Genomic DNA, 22,678 nt, shown 5'->3' with positions numbered 1-22,678 from the left:
TTAGTGCAGTTTCTGCACCTGTAAAGTTCTGTTAAAGAAGATGGTTGCAATATTTGTTCCTCATGTTCCAATTAATCACAAACACTTTCAGGGGTTTTGAGTTCTGGTCTCAGACAGTCGTCTTTACTGCCCTTTCATACTCATAGCTTCTTCATAGAGTTCTACTCATTGGAAGGATGGACTCAAAAATTGTGGATTTGTTCAGTATTCACATCAACACCTAGGGGCTACTCCACAAAGCTGGATTACTTAAGACTGGAGATGGGAATTGTCCATAAGAATGTCAGCCCTTTTCTTATTGGATATATCTGACTTGAGGATTAAGTTATCTGTGGGATACCCCCAAGGACTTGTGGTTGCAGTCATTGGTCTCATTTTCTCCATATGTTTTAATCAGTTGAGCCCTTGCAATGAAGAACCATATATCAGCCTTTTCCATTTTTAGTAGAATGGTAGAGACCATTCATTTTGAGTGAACAATTAACTAAGCATATTTTAAAACTAATATTCTGATAAAAGAAATCCTGCAGCTTGTCTGATATGTGCTGGTGGGAAGAGTTTTATTTATTTATTTATTTTCTGAAAGCAGCAGCTGGTCAGGCTGTTTCATTCCAGCCGGGTGTGGAAAATCAAATTTATTACAGCACGATAAAAACAGCACCGCAAAAAACAAACAGTGCATTTGGAATTGAGACTCCAAAGGAGTTGCCAGTCTTTAAATGCCTTTTGCATGTAATCGGAAAAGCTGACGTAATAATGTAAAACTCCATATGTTCATGTGATTGCCTTTAGTACCAGACTTCTATAAAACAGCCCCAAACGTTCCCCCTTGTTATTTCAAACGTTTTAGATATGGATACAATAACAGTAAAACTGGAGTCATTTGATGAAAATGGAATATTATACACACATTTGATAATACGCTTTTATAATAATATACACTATGGTAACCCAACACATAAAACACAGTGTGAAAGCTAGCAGAGACTTGTCAGAGTTCATTTAAAGGGACACTAAACAAAACTGGGTGTATTCCAAAAGGCAAAAACTACAAACTCAAGAGTTAGCTCAATCACAGAAGCCCAAAGCTGATGACTGTCCAATAGGAAGGTACCTTGGCTATGTTCTTGGATAGGCTTCATGTGTTGTGTTATACACCCCAGGACAATATCTGTTTACAGGTAAACTTGGCCACTCATGGTTTTGAGTGCCACATTACACTTTAAAGCAATATTTCTTGGTTTAAAACAAGAGACCGCCTTTTCTGGTCATGTATTCTGAAGGAGGAAGTCAGTTTTTATGGGTGATTATTTAGGGACAGTTTTTTTTACATTGTTTTGTTTGTTTCAGCTCTAATATTTGATGTTGTGTATGAATATGATTGAGGTATCGCTAATGCTAAGTACACTAAATAGCCAACAGTTTTTAGACCCTCACTCTTTCTCCTTACAGTAACAACCTCTACTTCTTTGTCACATGCTTTACATTAGATGATGGAATATCATTATAAGGATTTGATGACAGTTCAAATATTAAATGATTAGCTCTGGATCACAAACCCCACTCCATCTTGACTTAAAAGTATTGACTGGGTCTACAACTATCTGAATAGGAAAATAAATGGTTTGGACAAGAGCTGCAATAAAACTGCAGGATAATAAGTATTAACTTGTATGCATGAATTCAATTTAGATCTCCTTCTCATATGTTGGCCTTTAAACAATGCCCTTGTATCTGTACACCACTGTAGCACACAGTACCCGCTGTTTGCTTGGGACACGTTGTGGTATGTCTTTCCTACCACTTAACATACAGCTTTATTCCAGTTCTCCAGGGAAAATGGTCAGCAGGATGTCTTCATTATTGCGCCGGACCAAAAAGGACAGTGGCTCCCCGGATTTAACAGCGCTGCTCACGTCATCTGTGGTCTGGACCAGCTGCCCATTAATGCTTATGATCACATCATAGTTCATAAGTCCAGCCCTTAGAAGAAAAAAAAAAACAATAAAAACAGACATCAAGACACCTGTGGAAAGTTTTGGAAAAATTAGTAACAGTTTCCTTGGAGTCAGTTTAAGGGTTTCATATTTTTTGCTGTATCCCAGATCCTACTGTGGAACCATCTGCACTGTACAGACATTTTTGGACTTTTGCCAGTTTCAATGCCATTTGGTGCAGAATTGCTGGGTGAATAGATTCCGTGGCTAAGTTAACATTGGGGAAATTTGAGACTGAGATTGTGTGACCTCTGAAGGGACGGGCCTTTAAAAAGCAGCACTGAACTGTCCCACTGGAGAAAACAATCATTTAATCAGTGTCTATCCACAGACCATTTACCATTCCCTCCCTACTGACTGTAAATAAACACATGCACCGATTGAGATTATTTGTTTTTTTGCCACAAATCTTCCACATCAGCTAGCCAGCCACTGTTAAACGACAGCTGTTTAAACAGCTGTGTCCTTGTGTGTATTTAGTTTGGATGGTGTGCTGTAACTGCTATCTTTGTATAATTATTTAATATGAATTCGAGTTACTAATCTTACTAATTTAATATCACTGTTAACGATAATCACCTGAACCTCGATTACAGTCAAAGATGTAGTTCTAAATCTGAAGGTGTAGAATCCCCTGAGGTTACCTCTGTAGATTTTACAGCAGTTCTGGCCTTCTTTTGTATATTTTTTCATTATTTACTTTTTTTCCCCTTAAATATTGTTATACATGTATATATTGACCCCAAGACAAATGCCTTAGATCTGTAATATATTTGGCAATAAATGCTGATTAATTAGAATATAAGTGTCCTCCTTGCTTTTACTGGACTCTGTCCATTTAATGAGTCCTCTCAGACCTGCACAACACACACTAACATCACCAACACCACATCAGTGTCGCTGTGGCACTGAGAATGACCCACCACTCAAAAATCCCTGCTCTGTGTGGGTCTACAGGAGGTCTTGACTATTAATAAACTGGGTCTAGTTGACTAATGAAGTATGCAGAGCAACCGATGGATTGTAGTCGATAATTGCAGAACTACAAAATGCAAATGTATGCTAAGCAGAGCTGACAAAATGGGCAATGAACAAAAACACTGAGGTTATTATTAAATATGAATAGTGATCCAGATTCATATTTAGACTTATCTACAGAGATAATCATTTGGTATCTCGTTGATACTTCATTATCTGTAAACACTTATCCAGTTCAGGGTCGCGGTGGGTCCAGAGCCTACCTGGAATCATTGGCCACACCCTGGAGGGGGCGCCAGTCCTTCACAGGGCAACACATACACACACGCCAATCCACATGTGTTTTTGGACTGTGGGAGGAAACCGGAGCAAATCACCAACTCCTCACAGACAGTCACCCGGAGCAGGACTTGAACCCACAACCTCTAGGTCCCTGGAGCTGTGTGACTGCAACACTACCTGCTGCACCACCATGCTGCCCTCGTTGATACTGTTACCTCTAAACAGACCTATCCCTTCTCCCATCTGTAGTAGTGGCTATGATTTCTAGCTTGAAGAAAAGATTCTGGAGTAGATTACAATCTTTGGACTTAATGGTATAATGGACGACTGCACCATTTGAAGTCATCCAAGTCTTGGAGGACCATACGAGTCCTCAGGTTCACGCTTACTTCCTCACACGTTGCCAAACTGGCCTGCGGTGTGTGACACATTATTGCAGTGGAAAGAGGCGCCTCAGAGGAATGCTCCACGATAGAAACATGAGGTAGAAACACCCTGCAGCACGTGGTAGGACATAAATCATGTGATGAGGTGGGGTGTGGAGGTATGAGTGCTGCCTCTGGCACTGGGAGAGTGGGGAACCAAGAGTAGAGACCTGAGCCTGGACTTGTTTCCTTACCTCGAGGCAGCGGTTCCAGGTATCACTTCGTAGACGTACACTCCTGAACTCACTTCTGGGAAATCACTCTCCCTCTCCCTCAGCTCCCTGATCAAACTGTAAAACAAGAAATAAATAAGGATGAAAAAACTATAGCAGTCCGTTGGTACAGAAATGCATGTTTGGTTTGGAGCAAATGAAAGCTACTGTCAGTTTGTTTGGCTGGTGCCTAGTGATGAAAGAAAGTCAGTATTATGAGACCATGGTATGAATATAAATGCATTCTAAGCCAGGTGCCTTCCTCCCAGCACTAGCCATGTCAGACTTTTCTCTGTAGTATTACATAAATAGGCCAAGCTTTGTTGTTCTTATACTCCCAAAGTCATCCACTATCCATAGAAAAATACTCCAAAATAGTAACTTTATAGGAGAAGAAAAAACTTATTTCAATGGAAGTCAGTGTAAAAAAAAATATTCCATGAAACTTTGGAGCATTTCAGTTGGTCCATTCACCATGAGATACTTGAGAAAAGTAGACACAGGTCTACTTTTAAGACCTGTGTCTTAAAAGTAGAATTTAAATTCACAAATTTAAAAGGCTGTCTACAAACGTTTGAAGATAAATTGTAGGTTTGATTTGAAAATCTCATCCAGGACAAATGAGTTTTTTTATTGCTGTTGTAAAGACTATATTGAATAAAAGATTTCAAAATATATTTTACCAATTTCATTTCCATCATATGAGCTGCGGATCACACAGACAAGTTAAAATTCAATTCAACTATAGCTCAAATATCATACACAGAAGAACAAACTGAAAGGGAACTTACGCTGGGGTCAGCTGAAACATCCGCACGCCTATATATCTTTTTTTGGGCTGTGTCCTTCCTGCAGTCAGATCACAAAACAAAGGCCTGTTTGGTCAGTCTGAATGGAAACAAGTGGACATTTTGATCTCTGAATAAATGCAAATGACAGGCGGAACAAACCTATCCTTTGTCTCTCATAGGAGTCTGCAAGGAATTGGCGTATCCGGTCAGAGGGAATCGCAAATGAAATTCCCGCTGTGACCTTCAGAGTGTTTATGCCTATGACGTCTCCGTCCTTGAAAAACAATAAAGCACAGTAGTCAACCAGCGATCACAGTGAAGGAAGAGGACAGCCTTGAAAGGCACAGACAAGGCCCTGGTCAGAATTTTTCAAGGTTCTGTCCATTTATTTAATAGAATCAACTACAGCCTTCAGTGATACACGTTAATAATGAGTTTTATCAGCTGTTTCCACATATTTATATTTCGCCTTTGTAACAGCTAAAAAACAGTGAGTTGTTTCTTTTAGGGGGAAGATGTAGTGTGTGCACATGTGTGGGTTTGTTTTATTGAAGAGTGAGTTTGTTCTGTGACACAATGAAGATCACTGGTTCCTGTTCTTTTGTTAATTTCTGTTTGTCAGTAATGCATCCATGGTGCTTTGACTGGTTTGAATTCATATATGAAGAGAGCATTAATATCTGTGAAACCTGACTTAATGTGACCACTGCAGCTAATAAATGAACTAGCTGGAATACTGTTAACAGTTTTCCATATCCCTTTTTGGCATATCTGTGTCATGTGCTTTATGGTGTACGTTGATAATGACATGCAAACACATGTAAACATGCCCCTCCTGAACATATTCAAAATTAAATCTAAAGGAAAACAAAGGGAACTAGGTTCTATAAGGGAACCACTCCATGCTTTTGCTCTAACAAATATGAGACAATGTAAGATTATGTTCCTGAATTATTGAAAATAATTAATCCACTGGGCGGCATGGTGGTGCAGCAGGTCGTGTCGCAGTCACACAGCTCCAGGGACCTGGAAGTTGTGGGTTTGATTCCTGCTCCGGGTGACTGTCTGTGAGGAGTTGGTGTGTTCTCCCTGTGTCTGTGTGGGTTTCCTCTGGGTGCTCCCATTTCCTCCCACAGTCCAAAAACACACATTGGTAGGTGGATTGGAGACTCAAAAGTGTCTGTGTCTTTAGTTGCCCTGTGAAGGACTGGCGTCCCCTCCAGAGTGTATACCCGCCTTGCTCCCAATGATTCCAGGTAGGCTCTGGACCCACCGTGACCCTGAACTGGGTAAGTGGTTACAGATAATTAATTAATTAATCCACTCTGATTAAGCTCATTCTGTCCACTCCCAAGTGTATAACTAAATACCCTTATTTTAAACAGGAAACTTTCTACTTTAAGTTTGAATGTCACTCTATTGCTATTATAAAACATTAAAATTATTTAAATTCAACATTAAATTTAACAACTGCAACCCTGAACTGAATAAGTAGCTACAGACAATGAATGAATGAATGAATGAATTACATTTAACATTAAAAGATAAATTGGATTCAACAGGAGATACACTTGGTTATTGTGTTTGTGTGTTAGGGACATTAAATATCCACATTAAAGTGAGCTATTACTGCCCATGTTTGCACAAAAGGAATTGTAGAAAGAAACAGTAACAAATGAGAAAGGATCATCAGAGTGTAATGATGTCACTGACACATATTTGGATTCCACTCAGCTCGGCTCTAAAAGCAAAGTTTGTTGGATGGTTTTGTGGATCTCATAACATCTGAAGGCATCGGCCTTGGTGTGTTTATTATTGGTGCCTGATGATCGTTTTCATTGCCAACACTGGTGCTTTTACATATCTCATCCCTTTCTCCTGCCCTATAAATGAAAGTACTTTTTTATTGAGGCAGGAAAAAGCTGGACTGAAGGACTGGCCTCAGGCTCACTCTCAGGATCAATAGGAAAATATAAAGCACTGAGGATCATTTGTCTGGAGCCAAAAACAACATAAAACAACAGACACTGGAGGGACACTGAGATAGAGAGAAAGCGAGACAGAACCAGAGAGAGAGAGAGAGAGAGAGAGAGAGAAATGGAGAGAGAGAGAGAGAAAACCAGTCATGTGTATTGTACATATAAAAACCCCAGATATGACCTTGGGTAGTCTGTTTTTTTTAACTACAGTGAATGGAAGACAAGAGCAGGGCATTGCCTTGAGAGAGTAAACAAGAAATGAAAAGAGAGGCAGAGAGAGCATGGACGTTCTTACCAGGTTAACAAGTGGCCCTCCCGAGTTGCCATACTGCAAGAAAGACATTGAATTGAATTTAATGCTCATTGCAGCCCACGCAAGGGGGAGACATAAAAGTGTGTTCATGAGCAAGGACAAACACTATGAACTGTACACAAGAACACTTAAGTGCTTTGGTTCAAAACATCCTAGCAGTATAACACTAGTCTCATTGTCCCTTGGCTCAGTTAAAACTATTCCCCTGCTTTACAGATTTAAGGTGACTATCTATATGATAATTTTTGGTATATCAAAAAAAAAAAGTCTGAATGTATTTATTACCAAGTTTGTGGAGTGGCCTATGAATATTAATAGTCTTTCTTGTGTCCCTCAGTACCGACACTTTCGGTTCTGATGCAAGATTAAGAAGGTGACATCTGTTAAAATATATAAGTGCGTGGCCTCAACTTATTCAACCATTGGAACAGGATCTATTTGCATACAAATGGCCATGATCATATATCATTTTCACAACCCTACTAACTCACTGCTGATTTATTTATGTTGTTCCCACAACTTACTAGGTTCTGGCCATGATTTGATGATCTTGCTTGTATTGCTTGTCCAAATAATTATATTCCCATGTCCCCTTACAGAAAAAAAGTTTATTAAAGTATGCTATTATTACTCTTTTTAAGTAAAAACAAGCAAGAATAATTTTAGTTTATTTTTATGTATCTACCAGTAATAAACTAAACACAATAATACTTAAGTATACTTGGCTGTGATGTATAAAGATATGTCTAAGTATATTTGAACTAAACTTATAATCCTTTGAGCAAGAAACACTTTAGGAAACCACATGAACTGCAGTTGGTCAGTGATAGCAGTTAAATTTTCAGGTTAAGTTTAGACTTTAGGGTTAGTTTTAGGTTTATGGTTAGGATAAGGGACATTTTTAATACTGATTTTTCACTTGGGTTTGCTACATATTGAAAATTATTATTTTTTACGAATACTGGGAATAGCCTTTAAAAATACAAGGTGACCCAAAAGGCACAGGACACCCTTTTATCTAAATACCACTGCAAGTAATGGGTGAGGGGCCTGAACATGGCCGCCATCTTGAAAGCTGCCATATTGGATCAAGGGCAAGTTTTTCTGTGGGAAGATGGTCATGTGGCATATCAAAAACAATAAAAGGTTGTCCTGTGACTTTTACTCATCCTGTATGTACATTTTCACCATGATACCAGGTTGGGTTTGAGAGTATTGTAACAGGCTTAATTCATATTATTATTTATTACAATTTAAAGTGGGATTGTGTTTACTTATAAATAAATCTGAGGTGTAAACTAGTTGTGTACACAAAGTTCTTGCACTTAAAGCAAATACATAACCGTACATAACATATACTTTCTAAACTAAAATGTAGACCAATTTAGCCCAAAGAAATGTTAAAATAGTAAACACTTTGGAAATATATTTAAATTCGAAATAAGATTCACATTAGGTATAATTTTTGGTAAGGGTTTTAATTAACTTATTCCCACAAGTTATTCAGTCAAGGTCATGACTTTATTATTATGACTAAATTGTTCTCACCCCTTACTAAGGTTTGGCCAAAGCTTATCTAATATTCCTTAAGTATCTCACTCCAGTGGGACAAACTAGACCTTGGAAAGCCAAAACCTAATCAGATCACGCAATACGATATACTCATGTGATACAAGGTGACTACAAGTAAACTGTCAAATCTAAGCTGTCCTATCTGAGACTTCCTTCAGAAGGTTGCTCTTACATTGATAATGGCATCCGTCTGGATGTACTCCATATCAGAATTGTGGAGGCCCAGCTCATGGCCTCCTCTCTGGGTGGTGCTGATAATGCCAGTGGTGACTGTGTTCTGGAGGGAGAACGGGCTTCCCACTGCAACCACGAACTCTCCAGGTCGAAGGTCAGAGGAGCGTCCCAGTAACAGCACAGGGAGTGACTCCTATAGACAGAAAGAAATTGAGAGGAAATTAGACTGTGTCTCAAAGAGCTCAGCACATCTCCTAGTCTAGGACCAGGCACAGAGCCAGTAATTAAATCAATATTTGCTATGTACTGATTTAATACAGGGCGGCACAGTGGCGCAGCAGGTAGTGTCGCAGTCACACTGCTCTAGGGACCTGGAGGTTGTGGGTTCATTTCCCACTCCGGGTGACTGTCTGTGAGGAGTTGGTGTGTTCTCCCCGTGTCCGCGTGGGTTTCCTCCGGGTGCTCTGGTTTCCTCCCACGGTCCAAAAACACACGTTAGTAGGTGGATTGGTGACTCCAAAGTGTCCGTAGGTGTGAGTGAATGTGTGTGTCTGTGTTGCCCTGTGAAGGACTGGTGCCCCCTCCAGGGTGTATTCCCTGCCTTGCGCCCAATGATTCCAGGTAGGCTCTGGACCCACCGTGACCCTGAATTGGATAAGGGGTTACAGATAATGAATGAATGAATGAACGAATAATTTAATACAAAAAGGAACAATACAAATCGAGACATGTATGAGAATAGATTTATAATGGATTAAGGGAAAAAATTATGCTCATGCTTTTGCAGTGCATTTTTCTTGATGGAACTTAAGAACTACTTATTTGTTAGGTTATATTTTGTTGAATAAAACAAGTCCTGATCAAGTCCTGACCATTGGAATAGATTGCTTGCCTTTATCAACCTAGAAAAACAAATTTACTTTCTGTATTCCTAAGAAAGTAACCCACATTCCAATTCTCTCATCTAAACCAACTCCTACTTTAGTTTATTGACCTCAAATGAAGAGAACACTCAGCCAAACTGCATCTCAGCAATGCTAGAAAATTGATCGAAAGCCTTATTCAATCAGTGACAGAAGTCTTACTTCCAGAATCATTTTGGGCATTTCTGACACAATGTGCATACTTTCACATACAATGCACATTGTAGCATCAGACAAAAGAGCTTTGAATTAAATCTTGTTCACAAAATCTGTGCCAAAGGATTCAGTAGTCCAGGCAAGGATGGAATAAGTGTTATTGTTATTCCCAAAAAACTAGGTTACAACTTGGGAACACTGCAAATCTAGGCTCCCCCAGTGATCTCTGAAAGGCTCAGTGATGTGAAGTGGAAAGTAATCTCAAGACCTGCCCCTGCCTGCCTGGAAGAGGTACGTTTTAAGGTGGAGAGGAGTGACAGCCTCACTTTATTACCTGTTCTCCTCAGGCAAGACGCTTAGCTCAGTCCCTGCCTTTGCCCTGTAGGTATCTGAAAACTGTGGCTTCAGATACAGGCCACCTGCCTCTACTTCACATATCTGTCCATCCAGAGAAGCACAGCTAGGGGACAATAGCACAATAGCTTCCTAAGAATTAAAACCATAGCATTATGACCTTACATGATATTACACCTTGTTTATACACACACTGTCCATTCTCTCAGAGGACTTTTAGTTCTACAATTACAAAATGAAGTTCATCTGTTACTCTGCATACTTTGTTTGCCCACTTTCACACTGTACAGGGTCAGTGTGGGCCATTTATATGAATACACCTTAATCAAATGGGAATCGTTGGTGATATTAACTTCCTGTTTGTGGCACATTAGTATATGGGAGGGTGGAAACTTTTCAAGGTGGGTGGTGACCATGGTGGCCATTTTGAAGTCGGACATTTTGGAAATTTTTGTTTTTTCAATGGGAAGAGGGTCATGTGACACATCAAACTTATTGGGAATTTCACAAGAAAAACAATGGTGTGCTTTTATGTAACTTTATTATTTCATGAGTTATTTACAAGTTTCTGACCACTTATAAAATGTGTTCAAAGTGCTGCCCATTGTGTTGGATTGTCAATGCAACCCTCTTCTCCCACTCTTCAAACACTGATAGCAACACCGCAGGAGAAATGCTAGCACAGGCTTCCAGTATCCGTAGTTTCAGGTGCTGCACATCTGCCACAAACAGGAAGTTAATATCACCAACCATTCCCATTTTCCCAGCTCATCTGTTGCTGCACAGTTTGTGTTGGTCGTTCTCTAATTGTTCATTAGTGGTCACATGATGCTGTTGGCTAGATGTTTTTGACTGGTGGACTATTCTCAGCCCAGCAGTGACAGTGAGGAGGTAAAACCTCCAGAAGCACTGCTGTGTCTTACAGTTTGTAATTGTTGAACTAAAAAGTGCTCCTGTCTTTTCAAAGGAGTTGAGAGAAAGGACAGTGAGTGTACATACAAGGAGGTGTTCATAAGGTTATGGTTGATCGGTTTACACACACACACACACACACACACACACACACACACACACACATGCACACATTAAATTTGAGCAACACTGATAAGGTTTGTTTTGTTGTATTTTGGAGTAAATCACCTAAAAGAAACACACTATCTCTGAAACTGTGAAATAGATGAGATAAATATATTGGGAAAATATTTATTTTAAAATGTGCCCTAATTATTCCATAGTCCATATTTTAAGGAGGCTTATCTAAGAACCTAAGGTTATAGATTACTGTTTGTGGAAGTTACTAGCAGTTGCAGTTAAACAATCCTGAAATTCGAGGGCAAATGCTCTGGCAACCCAATTTTGTCAGCCCTTAGTGGTGGAGGTCTGGTTTTTTTAAAAGCCAGAAAAAGTCCTTTGCTTTATATAAGAGGTTTACTAAAGCAGGGGGCACAGGGAGCTGTAACAGATGTGTTTGTCACTACATTTAGGATAAAAAACAAGCTGTAAACATGAATTCATAAGAGCAGAAATGAACAAGTCTGGGGACAAATTGACCGTGTCGAGAAAGGCAATCTAATTTCAAGCAGCTAGGGCCCATGCTTATGTGGCTCTGGGAACATCCGTTGGACTCTCATGGGAATTGTTTCTTCCAGATGCTTTGATGTTTCTCAGCAATGGCAGGGCAGTGGACTGTGGTGACAAAAACAAAGCACCACAACAAAATCTGCCAAGCAAAGAGGCTTCGAATGAGGGGCAAATGCTCAGTGAACTTGAAGCTTGTGTAAATGTTTTTGTTCACAGACAGATGGGATGGAGCAAGATGGTAATTATTAATTTTGCTGGTGAACAGGGTTGATGAGTGGGGTAGACCAAATCCACACACACGTTTGTAAACACCCCTTTAGTTTAGAGGCTATTTTGAAGGATGTAATGTTGTTTGGGGGTTTATGTTTTTGTATGTTTGTGTGTTTGAGCTTGGTGTGTAACAAGGTGTGGTGTTCTGCACGGGTTTCCCTGTCTTGAAGATGGGGGTCTTTAAGCATGTGGTGCCCAAGAATCTCCCTACACATCAAGCTCAATTTGCTGCCCATTCTCTTGCTTCCTTTTCCTGTGCCCTTTTAAAGGCTAATGTGAAGGTTGCATAAAAAGCTATTTTGGCTCAGTCTATTAACCCACGTCCGGTGACATTACAGCATTACTCATTATTCATTTATTGTTTGTAACTACTTATCCAGTTCAGGGTCTCGGTGGGTCTGGACCCTACCCGGAATCAATAGGTGCAAGGCAGGAACACATCCTTGAGTAAGCGCCAGTCCTTCACAGGGCAACACACACATACACAAATTCACTCACACACTCACACCTATGGACACTTTTGAGTCACCAATCCATGTGTGTTTTTGGACCGTGGGAGGAAACTGTAGCACCCAGAAGAAACCCACATGAACACAGGGAGAACTTCTCACAGACAGTCACCCGGAGCGAGACTTGAACCCACGACCTAAAACTAATGGAATCAAAAAGAAAACGAAAGAGAAATAAATATTTTATTGACTTTAAGCCTACTTTAAGTTACGCTAACTCAAGTTTTATTACATCCAGCACCTCCAATATTAACCTTTTCCTCTGTGATCATATAAACTCTGCAGAGCTGTCCATGTCTGCAATGGAAGCATACTTACTTAGAGGATTTATTAATTGTAAGAGGTGTATAAAAGTTTGGACATACACCTGTGGAGGTGAACTCACCTCTGAGTCGATCTTGATCAGAGCGATGTCTAGTTTCTGATCCACATCTTTGATGATGGCATCATAGTGGACACCATTGTTGAGCTCCACTTTGATTCTCTGCTTGTTGGACAGAACATGTGCATTGGTCACTATCCAGCCGTCTTCAGACACAATGAATCCAGAGCCACTGGACACCGGGACTTCTTGATCACTGTAGGGCAATCTGAGTAAACACATCCTTCAGAACTCGTTTCACTGTCATGATGTGTTCATTTCAAAGAACAACTAATTTTATTCCTTTATTTTTCCAGATGTTTGAGGCTATGATATTTGTTACCTAATTTAATGGCTGCATGCTTATACTAGATATGCTAAAGCTTATATAGCCACGTTAGTAGTGTTTTCTGAATCCTAAAGAAAGATAACCCTAACCATAAACCCTGTAGCCTAAACCTAAACTTGGTTTCCATTAATCTTGCGTCTGATTGGTCACTATAATCTGTCCTTACCTTCTGAAGAGTTCTAGGTGAACGACTGCTGGTGCGATCTTGTCCACTACGTCAGCAATGAAGTTGAATTTGTAGCGCATGCTGCCAGGGTTCTTTGAGCCTGAAGAGGAGAATGGAATAGTGTAATGGAAACCAGTTATGCTGTTAATTATTTTTAGATATGACGCATCTCACTCACATTTAACAATATGCTCCCAAAATGGTGCTGTTCAGTGCTTCGTATTAATGTCACTATGTGTCTTTGTTATGAGTAAGGCCTTTGGTTTAGCTCCTGAAGGACTTGACCACTGATAGATCATCCTTAAATGTATCTACCCAGAAAAACAATTTGTTCATATGGATTTTAAGAATTTTTCCCATTCCATTGCTGACTAAACTTATCAATTAAATAATATTATTACTACAATAATTACAGGGTTAAATAAGGAAGATGGATGGAAACTGCAGTAACAAAAATCTAGTAGCTCCAAGGCTTTCCCACTGATTACATACAGCAGTTTACCAGAGACTTTGAGGATCAGCACTTGGGAATATAAAAGACATTGCCAAAATGGTCCCAGGATTTGTTCTAAACCAAGTAAGAACATATTGTATGGTTGGGTGGGATGTTTGAAAGCTTTATTGAGCAATACAACCCTGGCCTACAAGCCATACAAATTCACAACTGAGGTTTTGAACGTAGGGTTTAGACTTTTTTTATGGTCAAAGCATTCCAAAACACACTTTTAAATGATTTATGCTTATTGTATTGTCACTATGCTTATTGTACAGCCAAGCTCCAGCCTTTTTTGATGATCTGTCTTGGTCAGCTGCTTCCTTAACTTGACATAGTATTTCTGTGAAGGCTTCAAGAATGCGATTCATTCTTTTGCCGGAAGCCACATTTTCTGGATGATTTCAGCCATATCCAGCTGCAATTCTAAAACAAATGTCAACGAAACAACGGTCAGAAACCCAAAGGAAAACTGAACTGCTCAAACATTACTTGTTGGAGTCTCGGGCGACATGATGGTGATCCTTGTATAACTCCTCAGGAGAAACAGCATGAGACAAGAATTAAACATGAGACACTTGTGGCCTGTTAAAAATGATGAAGTTATTCAGAGCATTGATAAATATGCATGTTATTTTCTGTGCAAACCTGAGCACAGTGGTAGACTTTACTGAAATTGCCACTAAAATGCCAGAGGTGACAGGGGTGAGATTCCTGTAATCTCTTTTCTTTCAAGAGAAATATCTAAGCAGCATGATACTTCAGCATAGTCTGAACTGTAGTGTAGTCAAACTACATATTAAGAGGACCTACAGATATGTTAAAGTGACACTGTAGAGATACTTAGGAGGAACTACACAGATGTTAAGATAAAACTACAGAGATATTAAAGAAGTACTGTAGAAATATTAAGGAGAAATTTCTGAGATTTTAAGGAAGAAATTAGAAGGAGCTAAAGGGATATTAAGGATTAATTACAGATATTTTAAGGAGGAACTTCTGAGATATGAAAGAGCAACTACAGATATATTAAGGAGGACAACAGTAATATTATGGAGAAATGATGGAGACTTTAAGGAGGAACTACAGAGATTGAAAAATTGTAAAGTTGCATGCAAAACATCTCTCAAGAAAACCATTTTTACACATTCAAGCATAATAAAAAGAAGATCCATATAGTTCAGGGGCAAAAAAAAAAAAAAGCAACATGTGCCCACAAGCCCCAGAGCTCCTACTGTACGCCAAGAGCCTGTCAGAGGTGTTTTTGCGGTTAAATTGATGTGCACTGCTTATATTGCCATAGCTGACGGTGGTGGGTCTGAGCGGTGGGCTGCCTCCTGAGGGGCAGCCACAGCAGGTAAACAGTATCGAAAATGTCTGATGGATCCTCATAAGAGGCAGAAATGAGAAATTGAAGCACAGCTATTGAAAGGCATAGCCGATGTCTGCTTCAGCAAATAGCCCACTGTGTCCCTACTGTGGCCGAATATTTGGAAGCAACACATATTTTGTAAAAAATAAATAAGAACATTTGTCAATGCTGCTTACTTGCCTTCCAGATCAGTTCCACCACCAGTGACCCGCCTATTGAGCCCAACGGTATCACCAGCATATGCCATCAGAGGCCACAAATCTAGCAAAAGTCTAGCTGTGACTGAAATTTTTGGCTGGATGTCTTGTTTTTTCTTTTCTCTCTTCTAAATTAGGTCAATGTATTCATGGATTTATTTCTCTAAAAACATTGCGGACAGTTTCCAACTGCCTTTAGCCACTACAGGGGTCTGTTAGCTTCTGGAACACAGTTGGCAGTTAGTATTCTCCTCTAAGTGTATTGAGTTGAGTGATACAGTTGGGATGATTTAAGATCCAAAACTAATCATCCAACATCAGTACCTGACATCACTAATGCTCCCTGGGCTGCCAATGAATTCTCACAGTAATGTTCTAGCGTTATTATACCCTTGGTATAACATGTTGGAAGAGCAGGTGTTTAAGGGACTTTAATCAAAAAAAGAAAACATTTGCTCTGGAATACATGGGAATAATTCAGTGGAATATTGCAGAAGGTTTTGGCTCAGCTATGGTGGCTGGCAATGTTGCCTTAATTGTAAAATATTTTGTGATCTATACTTGCTTTCTGGCATGTGGTGAAGAAAAGTGCGCCTGGATTTAATTGTCTTTATTTAGGCTGAATGCAACATGACAGAACGCATATCAGCGAATTCTTCCATAGATGCAAATTAGCTTTGCTACTAGGGATTGCTTTTGGCCAAACTCCAAGCATTCTCATCTGTCACTGTCTATACTTTTTGCACTCCATCTCCTAACCTTTCATTATTTATTTAGACACATGCTCCATAATCCACAGTCTTTTACTTTTTTTTACTATTTCGCAAATCTGTTCCACCGTACGTCCCACTGGAGGCCAGCAGTTGATTTGTGAGCGCAGAACCATGGCTTGGATTTAGATAATGGGACACATTACATCAAAACCATCCCCAATATTTTGTTTAGTATGCCATTATAGAAAGTAGCTCTGGGCACACATTCTGTTTGGATGAAAAGTGTTCTACCCTTCGTGATATTTGTGAAAACAACATGGTGTCAGGGTAACATCTCAAAATGAGGCTGAAATTATTTTCTTATGTGCCAGCATTCTAATGGAATATTTCTTTTCACATAAAATGGTGCATCCATTCCATGTAAAATTTGAATGTGAACCTGCTGAATATGGTGAGAATAAAACATAGAACCAACAACACAGATTGGCTTAAATAGATCAGCTGCCATGTTGGCCCTGAACTGGATTAAGCAGAAAACAAGACAAATATGAACTTGCCAGTGTCGTGTTTGTTGCATGTTTATTCTGAGACTTGCTGGGGCTTTTCCTTCACTTTTCTTAGGATAAATTTGTACTTGTTGGTTGAAATGGTTGCTATGTAGTGATCGGCTGATAATAGTAACTATTGTTTATTTCAGGAAAGGAAACAGAAAAAAACATTCTGCACTTTCAGTGGTAGTCTATGTAAAAAGAATTTATTCCAAGTATTTTAGGAGCATTTCTATTAGAACATTCATCATGATATTTTCACACAGCTGCTGTGTTCAAATAGTATAGTAAACTAGCAATCCACAAAAATGGAGATAATTTTAATATTAAACATAAAAGTCACAAAGGGTATTAATTGGGACATCTGTTGAAACCTTGGCTTTAGATATTTTTAACAGATTTTAGGTCGCTGGTACTGCGTAGGTCTTGAGCCGTTGTGAGGCTTTCGCTTCAGTGGTGTTTTTGTTGCATGTAACAGACCCACGGGCACCAATTTTAGAAGCATACACTTCTGAACCTCTTGGAATGCAGCCAAAACCTTTAGGCAAAGTTTAGACAGGAGAAACTACATCTAAACTACTAGCCTTTAAAATGTGTAATGCTTCTGTAGGAGGTAAAATATTATTCTGATGATAAATCTACTGTTGATTCTGAATGAGTGAACTCTGACTGACTCCAGTTCAGTAAGACAAAATATGTTCCTGAGTGCAAAAAATAAAGAAATGACAAAAGAAATTCAGGAATTTCACTGAAATTCTCGTAATGTTTTATCTCAGTTTTGTCACAGTAGTAATAGGACTGTTCCAAAGAGACATTCATCTGTTTCTTTCTGTTCTCCCTCCTTTATATTCATTCCCATCCATATTCATTGGGGCTTTCTCCCTTCTATATTTTCCACTTACTTTTCTTCTTCCTTTCCATTTCATTGTTTTCTTCATTTTTTTCTGGCCTTGTCCCCTTCCTTCTTCCTTCATTTCCTATTCTTCCTTTTGTTCTTTTTCATTATATTCTTTTTTCTTTCTTTCCATCATTGTGTCTTTGCTGTTTTTCATTGTTTCACTCCCTGCTTTTTAATGTTTGGTTCATTCTTCTTCATTTTTCTTTTTTTGTTTATCAGTCAATCAGCCCTTAATAAAGTATGACCAGAAATGTATCAACTGATAAAGAGTGATATAAATATAAAGAGGGATATATAGGGCAATATGAAAATTTGACACATTATGTATTAATTGTGGCAGTAGCATTCATATTATATGTGAAGTATAATTTTTCTGTGATGTGAATACGTCAGAATTTATTGTATTTTTCAGAAATAATGCTTCTCTCTGAAACTGACTGTCACAAGGTCAGTGGCTTGTTGGAACAGTGTTATTCTAAAGGAAAGGCTGTTAAATTTCTTCCCACACGGAAGAAACGCTGGAATGTAGCAGTGGTTTTATGCTTGTGCCTAGCTTCTTGAGCGTTGCTATAAATTCATTAGCACATAAAAGTCTCCTCTTACTCTTTATGTAGGGCCTTTTTTGGAAATTTGGATGACACTCTAAACTCTGACACTGAAAAGTTTCAGATTGTTCCCCATGAAGATGTTATGGTATGTTCAAGGGTATAAAATATGAATTTTATTATGAAACATTTAATCAAATCTAAGATGTAATTTAAAAAGGTATATTTAGATGTTGATATATTTAGAGAATTATGCAAATAAATAAATAAATAAATAAATAAGTTGAGATTTGTGTGGCTGTAATGCTCAATCTTTAAACATTTGTTAAGTATAATATCTAGAACAAAATTCCACTGATGCTTCTTTATTAAACTATGTTAAAAATATAATTACACATAATGAATTCATTTTAATATGATTATGTGACATTAGGAAGTTTTACATTGAATTTGAAAACTGAATTTTTAATATATATATATATACATACATAAAATTAAGTTCCGAGTAATATTTTAAATATTTAATTCACATTTAAATTCAGTGTAACACTCTCCTTTCTGGGAGCTTGGACTACACAACACACCTCAATATAGAAATAGCATGACATAGGAATAACACATTATCTGACAATTTCATATTATTCTACTAATATGCTAATAGCTAATTATGAAGAACTCACAGCACTTAACATTCCAAATGATGCTAAAGTTTGGTTAAATGTTATGTAACTGTTTTGGGTTGTGTCATTTTGCTTATGATATTAAACACAATTGACTATTTTCTGATGAATATATGTATTGAATTGTGGGTTCATTATCATTTTACATTTCTGACTTCATCTAGACTTTATTCTCAGTCTCTGTCCCTGGACACTGGAGCAGAAAGATTACCTTCCCCTTCATACAACATCATTCAGCATTAGTTCCGCACAGTTCCTCCTCATTTTCTGACAGCTCATAGCTGCTGCATATTCTCTAAGATTTACCACGGGGTCATAGTCAGACAAATCCCTGATATTCCTCAGAGTTTTTTGAAGCTTTATTATTAGACAGTTCTATCTTTTCTGCCAGTGGGTTTGAGATGCAGCGACAAATCTCCACAGGAGCTGAATTATTATTTAAATGAGTTGATGCATAAAAAAATATGACTTTCTGTTTCACCACACAGCTGATACCATAGTCAATTATTAACGCATTCAGTTCTCAGATAAGGCTGAACTGACACCTAGACTCGTATAAAGCTATATACGTGTACAGTTGGTTATCAGTGAAAATGGTCTAATTAATATTACTATTATTATTATTATTATTATTGATTTTTTTAACATAGCCTAATACATTGACAAGTGTTTATTGGGCATTGAGTACCAAATTAAATTTTCATGAATGAGCACGCAGGCCAACATTTCAAAGGTGACATATTATGAAAAATCACTTTTTGAGTTCATTAGAACATTAATTTGGATCTGGGGCACACACTAAATCACAAATTGTGAAATAAAACCATCCAGTTAGTTTTTTGTGATCTGCCTATGTCAGAAAACCTGGGATTAAACAAGTCTTTCTGATTTTGTGCTGTATCTTACAGAGAGTGCAGGAATTCCAGAGTTGTCCCACCTCCTCCTCTGAGTCTCTCCAATAAGAGCACTAGGCCCATGTTTGAAGTAAACACAGAGGTTCATGCTCAACAGCAGATGTGTTCTGAACAGAGCCGTTTAGGAGGGGGAGATTGATGCAGTGGTGTTTGATTTTTGTGGTATTTTGAACAAAACATGCAGACCCCAGGGAATTGTGTTAATTTATGTGAAAATGGTTATAATATGTCCACTTTCAAACTGAGCTCCTCCACTGCAAACTATGGCATAGGAGCACTGTTCATGCATAAAGAACCAAATATAAACTACTGCCAAAAAGCATATCAGAAATGCTGTGGTATGCTGCAGCATGAACATTACTCCTGAAAAGAGCAAAGAGCCCAAACTCTCCTCTGAAACCACCCTGAACTATTTTTCCTCTTCTACCAAACTTTATAGTTGGTACTGTGCTTTCACCATAAAATCCAGTTTGTCCATCAATCTTCCATAGTGAAATGTAATGTACAATCATTGGCCATTGCTGAATTGGCACATATATATATATATATATATATATATATATATATATATATATATATATACACACACACAATGATATTTACAATGATATCAGCAAATATAAACACGAGGACAGTGAAACTATGACACGCTCACTCACCGGCACCGCACGCGCCCCTCTGTATGAGCAGTACGGGTGGCGCGCGACTCTGTGCGGCCCTCCGATTCTCCGCCTTCAGGCGGCACGCGCTAGGGTACGTCCTTCCGTCGCTGCCGCACACCTCGCCGCGTTCGGAGCATGCGCACATCGAGCGTCGTCCCACGCGCACGCACCTCAGCCCCTCGCCGCAGGGAGCGCGCGGCTCGCCGCCGTCATCGCTGTCGCCACCGTCCGCATCACCTTTGTCGCACGCGTCGCCCTCGCCGGCCGCGCACAGCGGGCAGCACGTGCACGGGTCACTTGCCACCCCGAAGTAGCACGAGTCCGGTGGCGCGTGCGTACACAAAGACGGATCGCACGCCAGGGCGCAGGCTACAGCGGAACGGGCGCGCGCCTTCAAACGCGGTAGGCGTCGCTCTGGCCGCCGCGCACCACTGCAGCAGGCCACGAGGACGCACGTGAGCAGCGTCCACTTCTTCGTCCACATAATCCTCAAGTTTTAAAGTTTTTTTCAGAGCAAGCGTGAAACAGAGATTATCATCTCCGCAGCCGGTCACTGCTCCTTCTGACCTGTGGGAGGAAGAAATAACACTAGTATTAATGCTATTAGGGTACTAATAATATAGTATAGGCCCGTGTAGCAGAACTGTACAACTACTGAACAGAGAAAATAAAAATACGGCCAGCACCTAGTAATAACAACAGTACATAACACCATAGGCACAGTGTATGAGCTGAATGTTTATTATTTACTACTAATTCTAATATTAGAAATATTTAGAGTGTATAGAGTATATCATAGAAATACTACTATAGGCTGTATGTGTTTGTGTGTGTGAGAGAGATAAAAATATAGTAACAGTATTGGTCTTTTAATAGAGTATATTTTACTATATTACTACTAATAATCTTTAACAATTAAAAAGCACTACTGTTAATATAAGTAATGAGCAATACTATATAATCAGTACTGCTTTAATAATCAGTATTACATACTCAGTATAGGCAACTGAACTAAGTATATAATGCTGCTTTAGGCTAATTATTAATATTTAATATTTAGTATTAATACAAGTCATAATGTTTTAGTATTAAGTATTAGAAATAAATACAACATAAATAAATTGAACTAAAATATTCTTACAAATACAACATAAATAAATTGAACTAAAATATTCTTACGCATTGTAGTGGGTTACTTGAGAGTATCCCTTCGATCAGTGCATGAAGTGTGTTAAATTTTGAGGAGTTTGTGAAGTGTGTAAGGGGGCGGGGGTGTTAAGGAGGAGCTAAGATTAACAGAGTTATGCCGCAGACCCTTTGGCTACACCAACAAACTTCAGCAATTATCTCCAGTCCAGTGCATATTACTGAATGCTGACTGTCATGCTATTATTACTACTAGTTAGTCTAGTTCGTTGTGTATTGTATTGTGTATTAGACATAAGCCTATAATACTTATTATACATGCACAGTTTACTGAGATTTATACAGGGTCTACAAGTTTCACTCCAGCAAACAGCCTCAATGGATTTCAGGTCAGATGTGACTGATCACAGGGTTGTTCAATGATATTCAAACAATACAAAATTAACATGTTTAGGCTCTGAATACTGTCATTTATCTAGAGTTTCCACATGGAAGCTTTGTGCATAATATCCTTCAATGACGAGTCGTGCTGCTGCATTCTCGTTTAGTTGTAGGGACCTAGTGGATCACATCGGAAGACCAACCAGGACCAAACATTATTATCAAAGTAAATTAATTGTATGCTTCTTAAACTTGGAACTGAATTGATTAAAATTAAATTTATATATTAAATAGAAATAGAAATAAAATAAGTAGATCTACATTATTAATTCAATGTAAGTGCAGCGCTACTCAAATGCACAGGAGAACAGGAAGGTCTTTAGTCTAGATTTGAAGATAGTAATATTTGGGGCAAATCTGATGTCTTCCGGGAGTCTGTTCCAGGTGCAGGCAGCATAGTGACTGAAAGCTGCCTCCTCCTGTCTGGTTCTGACCTGGGGCACCACTAGCTGACCAGTCCTTAGTGATCTGAGGGGCCTATTGGGTTCATACACTTCTAGCAGATCTGAAATATATTTTGGTCCGAGGAAGTTTGTTGATTTAAAAACAATTAATAACACTTTAAAATCAATTCTGTGTTTAATTGGCAGCCAGTGCAGTGACCCGAGGACAGGGGTGATGTGCTCGGTTCTCTTTGTTCTGGGAAAAGTTCTAGCTGTTGCATTTTGAATAAGCTG

General features: G+C 38.8%; 1 protein-coding gene across 1 annotated transcript; it reads right to left on the bottom strand.

Annotated features, from left to right (window-relative positions):
- Window positions 1–583: 583 nt before the first annotated feature.
- On the bottom strand, window positions 584–20,577 carry LOC136676455 (serine protease HTRA1-like). Its single transcript, XM_066653504.1, has 9 exons — window positions 20,412–20,577; window positions 13,393–13,492; window positions 12,902–13,106; window positions 8,722–8,916; window positions 6,960–6,992; window positions 4,845–4,959; window positions 4,686–4,743; window positions 3,877–3,972; window positions 584–1,983 (listed from the first exon to the last, which is right to left on the bottom strand). Exons 1-9 carry the CDS (start codon window positions 20,557–20,559, stop codon window positions 1,818–1,820), a joined length of 1,116 nt encoding a protein of 371 aa, XP_066509601.1. The 5' UTR covers window positions 20,560–20,577; the 3' UTR covers window positions 584–1,817.
- Between the last annotated feature and the right edge of the window lie 2,101 nt (window positions 20,578–22,678).

Source organism: Hoplias malabaricus, chromosome X2 (assembly GCF_029633855.1).
Source record: "Hoplias malabaricus isolate fHopMal1 chromosome X2, fHopMal1.hap1, whole genome shotgun sequence".
Taxonomy (NCBI): domain Eukaryota; kingdom Metazoa; phylum Chordata; class Actinopteri; order Characiformes; family Erythrinidae; genus Hoplias; species Hoplias malabaricus.
The sequence above is the reverse complement of the archived record's forward strand: the minus strand, read 5'-3'. Positions and strand labels throughout refer to the sequence as shown.

Coding starts and splice junctions, on each gene's coding strand:
- LOC136676455 (XM_066653504.1), bottom strand. CDS start 20,559: ATGTGCGCATGCTCCGAACGCGGCGAGGTGTGCGGCAGCGACGGAAGG. Junction 6,993..8,721: donor AGACGGATGCCATTATCAAT/GTAAGAGCAACC, acceptor TCTTTCTTGCAG/TATGGCAACTCGGGAGGGCC. Junction 4,960..6,959: donor GAGGGCCACTTGTTAACCTG/GTAAGAACGTCC, acceptor TTGTTTTTCAAG/GACGGAGACGTCATAGGCAT.